Genomic DNA, 9,352 nt, shown 5'->3' with positions numbered 1-9,352 from the left:
AGGGGGGGGGGGGGGAGGGCAGATATGGATGTGATGGATTTGATATAAAACCTTACGCTACATGAATGTCAACACCTTTCCCCTTCTCAATGCAACTGTTGTGTCGTTTTCGTCACTGCACATAACATTGCCTTCGGTTTTCTAATTTCCCCATTAAAATTAATTAAAATATTTTCCATTTCGCGTATGTTTCTGTCAGGCAGAATATTTTTCGCTTTAAATATTTTCCGTGAAGTTATCAGTTAACATAAAAATATTATATTATACAATAAACCTACGGTGTACCACACGCATACGTTTATACATTATATATATATATACATACATAGCTGCGGAAATCACCTGTTCGATGAGTTGGAACTTAATTGGAAAAACCCACAAAAAAAAACATTTCTATAACTTTTAAAAAATTCAGTAATTGCAGTATTTTTTCTTGTTAAGAATGGATATATATATATATATGTGTAATATATATATATATATCAACGATCTCTCAATCAATCAATTAACACCAGAGATGAGTCGATGACCTATCAATCAATAAAACGATAATGACGTGTATGTTTTTTTCCGTGAATTTTTTTTTGTCGAGACAGGAAGAATGGGTGATTTGCAGGGTCTTCAACAAAAGCGGGGACAGAAAACATGTCGGATTCCAACCTCAACTCAACCAGATTCACGATCCACAACAACGGTCATCATCTGCATCATCATCATCACCATCCTCTTCCCATCATCATCACCATCGCCATCATCATCATCATCATCATCATACCCTAACCCTACCTCCTCTTCTTGAAACAACCCCACAAACCCTAACCCAGCTCCCTTCTCTACCCGATCACCATGTTCAAAGCCTCCACGAAAACGACATTAGCAGCAACACGAACGAGCTCAAAACCCTAATAAACCCGATCGTGACTCAGCTCAACAGCATCATCTTCTCGTCGGAACAAGACAACAACAGTTCTGCCATGAAACCGGAGCCGTCGACGTTGGATAACTGCAGCAATCATCAAAATCTGGACTTTTGTGAGGATTATTACTTCCAAGACACTCTGTTTCAAGAAGCTGATCTCAGTCTGTTAGGTCTTTCATCGTTGTCAGCTCCTGGAGATTTTCACGTGATGTACGATTCCCCACCTGCTGAATCCTGGCCCTTGGATCTTTAATTATTTGGGATTTTCAACCTTTTTCACCTTTTTCCTTTTGTAAAATACATAATATATATATAACTATTTAGGTTCCTAAGATCCCAAGATCTTTTGCAGATTAGGGTTATGTTTTTCACTTTGTGGGTTGCAGAGAAAGCTGTTCGTGTTGTGTTGCTTCTGTTGAACTGTCTTTGTGGGCGATTCACTGTTCGACGTGACGTCATAAATAGGAAGCTTATCGCCCGATTGAATGGGCTGACGTCACTCTTTCATGCATTGAAGTTTAGACCATTAGCAAGTTCCTGTCTCCGTCCATCGTGTTTTTCTTTTTCGTATTTTATGAACACGCAATTTACACATGTTTATATATATATATATATATATAAGCAACGTTACCGAGTTTAAAAAATGCAGGCCTTATATTATTATACGAAGCCCAATTAAAAGTTGATGCGACTTGCCCAAAGGACCTCGGGCGTGGACCGAGATAAATCAAATGTGTAAATTGAGTGGTGTTTTTTTTGTTTTATCTAGATAGGTTTTTTATTAAAAAATTTAAATAAATTTTATTTTAATTTGTATATAGAATTATGGGTAATTAGAGTTATTTATTGTGAAATTATATTCTTAATAATTTGGGATACACCGAAATATAAGTAACAATACTCTTCGAATTTGATAATTGGAATGAATATAATCTATAATTGGAATGAGTACAATCTAAATCTCTTAACAAGATCAACTGGAAGGGCAATTTGATTTTTCAGTTAATTTAGTTTTAAAATTTTATAATATTTTTTTAGTGTTATGTATTATTATTTAATTTGTTTGGTGCATTTTTATATGATGGGATCGAAATATATTTTCCTTATTAAAAAATAAAATGATAAAAATGATAAAGTATCTAAAATTTAGCTATATTTATAATATATTAAAATTTTGTATTTGGTTTAGACATTAGAAGTTTAATATCATATTAAAGCACGATAATAAAATGATTAAAAAGAAAAAGAAAATGTTTTCATCGGATTACGGGTTGTGATATGCCATTTTATTTGTTGAAATAGAACGAGAGAATCAAAGAACGTTAGCTATGGATTAAAACACTTGTTAATATTTCTGCATATTTTTGTTTATTTGGAACAATAAACCGAGAGAGAGGGAATATATATATATATATATATATATATTAATTTTTAAGAAGATATCTATAAGAATATGAAAATATCTAGTTTGCCATGTTAATCCACCTAGATCCCAATGGCAAGTCAGGATCTTGTTTTTTTTTTTTTTTTTTTTTTTTTTGTAATTTTCTGATTAGACATAGACAATGGTCAGACAAACCGAAAAGGGACTTCGGTCGGATAAATAAATGGTAGTGGCATGTGTGTATATATCATATTTTTTAAAATGTGATGTTGTACAATATATTGATTTTGAACGAAAAACACTAAATGAATTTTGTTTTTGTTTTTGGATTTTGTGGATTAGGATCGAAAATTGTATAACCCAAAAAAAATATTTGCATAGCCTTTAATTTAGTTAAATTAACTCCCAATATTATACGTATATAGTAATAGGAACTAGATACACATTATATTTCACAGATTCTATTAATAAAATAAAACTATTTGATGTATGAATGATTGGAATTTAAGGGCGGGCATATATAGTGAGAGTTATCACATACCTTTTTATATAGCCGATACATGAATATGCTCATACCAACAAGTGGACAGATTATTTGCATTTTACAGAAATAGGGTTAATTAATTTTTTTACGGGTTTCTTTTTTATATTTTCCTACAAAAAATATTTTCAAAAGCTTATAAAAAAATTGGATATATTATTAAAGACCGAACTAGACAAAAATGTGTCATAATAGAGAAGTGTAATCCAACACCTTTGGATCTACAAATCAAATCGAAGCAATTGGTAATTATTTTAAATTAAACAAAATAATAAAATACAAAGTTAAGAACTTGCATACAAAAGTGAATGTTGGGAATAAAAAAAGAAAACACATCAGAAGATCCGCATGAGGTGGAGACACGTGGACATGACATGCTCGAATGATTTGGATATGGGCGACCAGTTTAATTGAGACAAGAAAATCAAATAAAATGATATAATATATGATTGATTATAAATTAATTTAAATTTACGTAAGAATAACCTATTGGTTATAAATTTAATATTCAAATTTTAAAATGATAATTTTTTAATGAAAAGAATTTAACTATCAAACTATTAGATGGAATTTAGGCATATATAAATAATTGAAAACTTATAAATTCACAAATTACCGAATCGAAATTAAATTAGATTTAAAATATTATTCCATAACAATAATAACTACGTAAAATTTGCTTTCCTCAACAATGAGCACAATTTAACTAAAACTATAAATGTGTGTGTGTGTGTATATATATATATATATATACATAACCCATATATTGACATATGGGTGTTATATATATATATATATATTAATCATATTTAAATATATATTCATAGGGTATTTGGTAGGGCAGAAAACGTGAGAAAGTGACAAAGCACTACTAATCTTTTCAATTTCACATGCCATAAGGCCCATCACAGCTACGGCATGCTCACGACGAATCTAATCGACTCTTCGGTTTTATAAAAAAAAATACTTACAATATTTATATACATATGTATATGTATACATGTTTAGGTTTATAACGTGGCTGTGTAAGTATGTCTCGATATACACATTCGCTGTATATAATATTGTATTGGTTATTAATTTTTTTTTAAATTTCATACGTAAAATAGCGCCCGAAATATAGTTTCAGATTTTGAAGAGGAGAAGAAGACGGAGGAGCGCTATATTAAATTAATCAGCAAATGCAGAATTTCACATTAATATTTAATTAAAATCAACATATAAATTAGTCATACAATGTAACATAAAAGAAAAAAGTTGAATATTTTTTTATAGCATATTTATTCTAGGGAAAATTAGTACCGATAGTTTTAAAATATTTAATTAACAATTTTGTTAGTAGTTTCTATTTTAGAATTTCGCATCTTTATTTATTTCATTAAACAAATTCATACTTTTTTAATCAAAATATTTTCGGCAATTTTTAACGGGTTTTCAGTTAACACTTTTTTTTTTATAAATGGTTTAAATTAAATAAATGGTATATATGCTATGCAGAATACATAAAAAAAAATCAATATATGATATATTTTAGATTAAAAAAGGTAATAATCTAATATAAACTAATTGTATTGATCTTTATATATGTCATGGGACACATTAAAAACAAAAGAAAAATTACATAAAAATTATATCCTCATGAATCTCTAATATAATGCACGAGAGAGAGAGAGAGACAAAACGACAATTTCCAACCTTTTCACGAATCAGACACAGACCGAGAAAATCGGAAATTACTTTTTAGTTTTTCATTTTTTTTTCCAGATTTTTTTTTCGCTCAACCTCAGCCATCCCCTCCAATTATTTTTTGGAAAATCGGTATTTAAATTCAACGATAATTATATATTTATAATCAAGAGAAAAAGGGAAAGAATCTAGATCTGTACTGAGGCAGATTCCATTTGGAGCAATCATACTCTTTATTATTTCTATAAATTCCGCTTCTTTTTTTTTCTCGCTTAAATCCTCCATAAAATTTCTAGATCTCTTTTTGGGTACGATCCTCGTAAAAATCGTTCTTTCTCTTCCTTTTTTTAGCCGCCAGAAAATTTTCGTAAAGGCAGCATCTTTTTTCCCGAGAAAATATAATCTCTCCGGTGAGAGATTTATTCGAGCATTGGAGACTAAAGGGTTGGACAAAAGGTTGAATAGATTTTCTAATTCGTTATCATTTTTTCCAGCCAGATTGTTAACCATCTTTTCTATTGAAAATTTTCCCTTTTAAAGATTTTTTTTTGACATTTTTGAACATTTTTTTTTGTCGTATTTTAGATTCCATTTTGCCGGATCCAGTTCGATAATACCCAGGAGAAGCAGCAATCAGATTTTTTTTTCTCGGAAAATATAATTTACTCCAAGAACTTGAAAAATTCATTAATCTCTAATTTTGCAAAGTTCATAAATCGTAATTACCCTTTTTAACTCCTTGTCTTCGATATAAATCGAGGGGGCCAACAAAAAAAGTGGTCACCTTTGTATTGAAAAAGGCTCATCGGTTCTTGTAATTATCCTCGATTCCGAGTTTTTTCTTTCCTCCGCAGAAATTCAGCTTCAGAAAAGGCGAGTCCTTTTTTTTTTACGCAAAAAAGGGAATCAATCCGTGTTTTTTTTTCTCTTCCATGTTCATGATTTCATGTCTCTGTTGCTTTTTCGCTAATACGAGTCGTTTTCGTCTCTGGGGTCTCTGCATTTTGTTTTTCTCCTTCGATTGATGATGATCCTGATTTAGGGTTCTTATCCGATTGATCAAAATATCCTGGGTTCGTCAAATTGTTACGCTCTTAATCGATTCTTATTAGATCTGGGTTCAGTTTTTGTCACGAGGGTCTGAGAAAGATGAGAATTTTGAAATGGGTGATCGTAATTCGAGTCCGCCATTGGAGGAGCCAATGTTGCTGATCACTGATCTGATCGTTGCTTGATTCTTTCAGGTCGGAGAATGAAGGGGGCAGCGCTTGTTGCTCTCGCAGCCACCATTGGCAATTTCTTACAGGGATGGGACAATGCGACCATCGCAGGTGATGTTCTTCTCAGACTGTTTCATGAATTGTCTGAACCAGGATGAGATTGCGAGGGCATTGATTAGCATTGATTAGGTTTTGTAATGGAGATTTTGTGGGTGTGGAAATGTTTTTTTGATGCAGGAGCTATGGTTTATATCAAGAATGATATGAATCTGGCTACCTCGGTGCAAGGCCTTGTCGTGGCCATGTCCCTGATCGGAGCCACGGCCATTACAACATGTTCAGGACCCATATCCGACTGGCTTGGGCGACGGCCGATGCTGATATTCTCTTCGATCCTTTATTTCATCAGCGGTTTGATAATGGTTTGGTCTCCGAACGTGTACGTCTTGTGCTTGGCTCGGCTTTTGGATGGTTTCGGGATCGGTCTGGCAGTGACACTCGTCCCTTTGTACATCTCTGAAACTGCTCCTCCTGAGATAAGGGGACAGTTGAACACACTTCCTCAGTTCATGGGATCTGGTGGGATGTTCTTGTCTTATTGCATGGTTTTCGGTATGTCTTTGAGTGCTTCTCCCAGCTGGAGAGGAATGCTCGGAGTTTTATCCGTCCCTTCGCTCTTGTATTTGGCTTTCGCGATGTTTTACTTGCCCGAGTCTCCGAGGTGGCTCGTCAGTAAAGGAAAGATGGTCGAGGCTAAGAAGGTGCTTCAGCGGTTATGCGGCAGAGAAGATGTTTCCGGTACAAATCTTCTTCTCGCTATTCTTTCCGTTCTTATAGGTTTTTCGATGAATCTTTTATGACGTGCATTGAATTTTGCATGGTGATGAGTAAAGGAATAGCATTTCTGGAAATTTCGGGTCCTTTCCTTTGTTATAACGCGTAGAACCCTTGTTTCTGATGCGGTGTAAGGACGGGGATCTTTGGATCTTTGTACTGAATTTGATGTGATCTTGCAGATGAGCTGGCTTTGCTAGTTGAAGGATTAGGGATCGGAGGAGAAAAAACGATGGAAGAACTCATAGTCGCCCCTGCTGATAACGCCATCGATGATGAGCTTGAACCCGTCGACGAGAATGAGAAATTCCGGCTTTATGGAACTCATGAGAATCATTCTTACATAGCAAAACCTCTCCCTGGTCAAAGTTCCATTGTAGGACTCCGTTCACGCCACGGGAGCTTGGCAAACCAAAGCATGATTCTCAAGGACCCACTCGTGAATCTATTCGATAGTCTCCATGAGAAGTTACCGGAAGCTTCCGGAAGCATGAGGAGTGCAATTTTCCCAAACTTCGGGAGCATGTTCAGCACGGCTGCTGACCAGGCTCACACCAAGAATGCGCATTGGGAAAGGGACGTCGAGAATCAAGACAAAGATATCGACGATTATGCTTCTGAAGAGGCTTCGGGTGAAGATTCTGATAACGATCTCCGCAGTCCACTGATCTCGCGCCAAACGACCAGCATGGACAAAGACATGATTCCACATCCTACCGGTGGAAGCACACTCAGCATAAGAAGGCATAGCACTCTCATACAAGGAAATGGCGAAGCCGGGGCTAGCATGGGAATCGGTGGAGGATGGGTAATGGCATATAAATGGAACGAGAAAGACGGGGAATGCAAAAGGTATTACATCAAAGAAGATGGAGCTGCATCTCATCGCGGGTCTATCCTTTCGCTTCCCGGCGGTCAGGACATGACCGGAGGTGGCAGTTATGTACATGCCTCGGCTCTTGTCAGCCAATCTGCTCTAGGCTCTAAGTTACGTATGGGCTCGGCTCTGATTCACCCGGAGAAAACTGCTTCAGAAACTCCCATCTGGTCTGCTCTTCGTGACCCGGGTGTCAAGCGTGCTTTAGTTGTCGGGGTCGGACTTCAGATTCTACAACAGGTAACGTTCGATTTCTCTGTATCCGTTCTTCCCGAGTTTATATCGAGTTTGTTATAGCGTTATAACCTGGATTGCTCGCTTGGTTTCAGTTTTCGGGTATCAATGGAGTTCTCTACTACACTCCTCAAATTCTCGAAGAAGCTGGGGTAGACATTCTTCTCTCGAACTTGGGTCTAAGTTCCGTTTCCGCATCGTTCCTCATCAGTGCTTTCACTACCCTCCTTATGCTCCCCTGTATCGCCGTTGCCATGAGGCTGATGGATGTCTCGGGAAGAAGGTATTCGCTCTTTTCTCGCTTTCTCGTTTTCGATTCCCTGAAGAAAAAAAAAACCAAACCGAATGAACATTCCAATTATTGGTAATCGCTTGCCCGACTGAAAAGTTTCGATCTTTTTCCTTACAGGGCACTGCTTCTGTCGACAATCCCGGTTCTTATCGTCTCGCTTCTCGTCCTTGTCCTGAGCGAACTCGTGCATATCAGTACCGTGGTCAATGCTGCGATCTCAACTGGTTGTGTCGTGATATACTTCTGCTGCTTCGTGATGGGTTACGGTCCGATCCCTAACATTCTCTGCTCGGAGATATTCCCGACCCGTGTCCGTGGTCTCTGCATCGCCATCTGCGCCATCGTTTTCTGGGTAGGAGACATCATCGTCACTTACTCGCTTCCCGTTCTTCTGGGTTCCATCGGTTTGGTGGGAGTCTTCGGCATCTACGCTGCAGTCTGCATCGTCTCGTGGATCTTCGTGTTCTTGAAAGTCCCCGAGACAAAAGGCATGCCGTTGGAGGTCATCACCGAGTTCTTCGCGTACGGAGCTCAGCAAGATCTGTCTGCAAAGGATATATAGCCGCTGCCATTGATGCCCATCTCAGTTTCATGCTATAGAATCTGCTCCATCTGATGATTTTCTTCCCTTCTGATGTTTCGTAAAGAAAACCCTCAATCCGTTTTTTTTTTCTCACCAGATTTTCTTCTTTATATCGAACAGTTTGGATAATTTGCTCTATGCAAAGTTCGGATCTTTGGTCCTTCTGTCTTTTTTTGTCGTATGAGGAAACACAGGAGAGTCATTACAGGTGACAAGATGTTTTGGAATCTGAAACGGACGCATTTATTAAATGGCGACATATCTATTTGTCGTTATAATATGAAATGGATTATATACGTTTATATGCTGTATATATGTGTATATATATATTCGTTTCTTTCAATGGCGAAGTTGCCAAAACGAAACCTGGGGAAGTTTGAAACTTTTTTTTTTGAAACCTATACGCGAGACCAACCTTTGTGTATGGACTATTTTGGTATAGAAATTACATTTCTATCCGTAAGCGGAATCGAATCCAGAAATTTTGGGATGACTTTTTCACCTATCAACGACTGGACCACCAATTCTTGGGTGAAAGTTTAATTTCAAACCGCAGAAAACATCACATGAAGTAAAGTTCTGTCGTGCTCCATTGTCCGAAGAACTATGAGAAGTCTGAGAGATAAACTTCCAAGGTTGTCGAGTTCTCGTACAAACCCTATATATATATAACGCTTTGCCGAACAAACGAAACCTTGTCATGAAGATCTAAGAGAATCAATCCAGTTTTTTGAAAAAAAAAATGTTTTTTTATGGGTATTTTTTGAATCATTCATAGCGGA

General features: G+C 36.4%; 2 protein-coding genes across 4 annotated transcripts in view; both read left to right on the top strand.

Moving 5' to 3' along the window:
• LOC104812002 (protein CUP-SHAPED COTYLEDON 3) overlaps positions 1 to 1,418 on the top strand; it is a 3,274-nt gene extending 1,856 nt beyond the window's left edge. Inside the window, exon 3 of the mRNA XM_010538921.2 lies at positions 597 to 1,418. Coding sequence (XP_010537223.1) covers positions 597 to 1,172 — 576 coding nt within the window. The 3' untranslated portion in view covers positions 1,173 to 1,418. The remainder of the gene's footprint in view (positions 1 to 596) is intronic.
• A 3,369-nt stretch (positions 1,419 to 4,787) lies between these two features.
• LOC104812001 (monosaccharide-sensing protein 1-like) lies at positions 4,788 to 8,777 on the top strand. Of its 3 annotated transcripts, none has more exons than XM_010538919.2 (6): positions 4,788 to 4,986; positions 5,775 to 5,861; positions 5,988 to 6,548; positions 6,767 to 7,701; positions 7,791 to 7,978; positions 8,105 to 8,777. In XM_010538919.2, the coding sequence occupies exons 2-6, from the start codon at positions 5,783 to 5,785 to the stop codon at positions 8,547 to 8,549; spliced, it is 2,208 nt and encodes a 735-aa protein (XP_010537221.1). In that variant the 5' UTR covers positions 4,788 to 4,986; positions 5,775 to 5,782; the 3' UTR covers positions 8,550 to 8,777. The 3 variants fall into 3 exon arrangements, with proteins under 3 accessions (XP_010537221.1, XP_010537220.1, XP_010537222.1); XM_010538918.2 differs by lacking the exon at positions 4,788 to 4,986 and adding an exon at positions 5,233 to 5,403; XM_010538920.2 differs by lacking the exon at positions 4,788 to 4,986 and adding an exon at positions 5,468 to 5,603.
• Positions 8,778 to 9,352: the final 575 nt, after the last annotated feature.

Source organism: Tarenaya hassleriana, unplaced genomic scaffold (assembly GCF_000463585.1).
Source record: "Tarenaya hassleriana unplaced genomic scaffold, ASM46358v1 Cleome2, whole genome shotgun sequence".
Lineage (NCBI taxonomy): Eukaryota > Viridiplantae > Streptophyta > Magnoliopsida > Brassicales > Cleomaceae > Tarenaya > Tarenaya hassleriana.
Note: the sequence above shows the minus strand (reverse complement) of the source record. Positions and strands in the feature narration are given on the sequence as shown.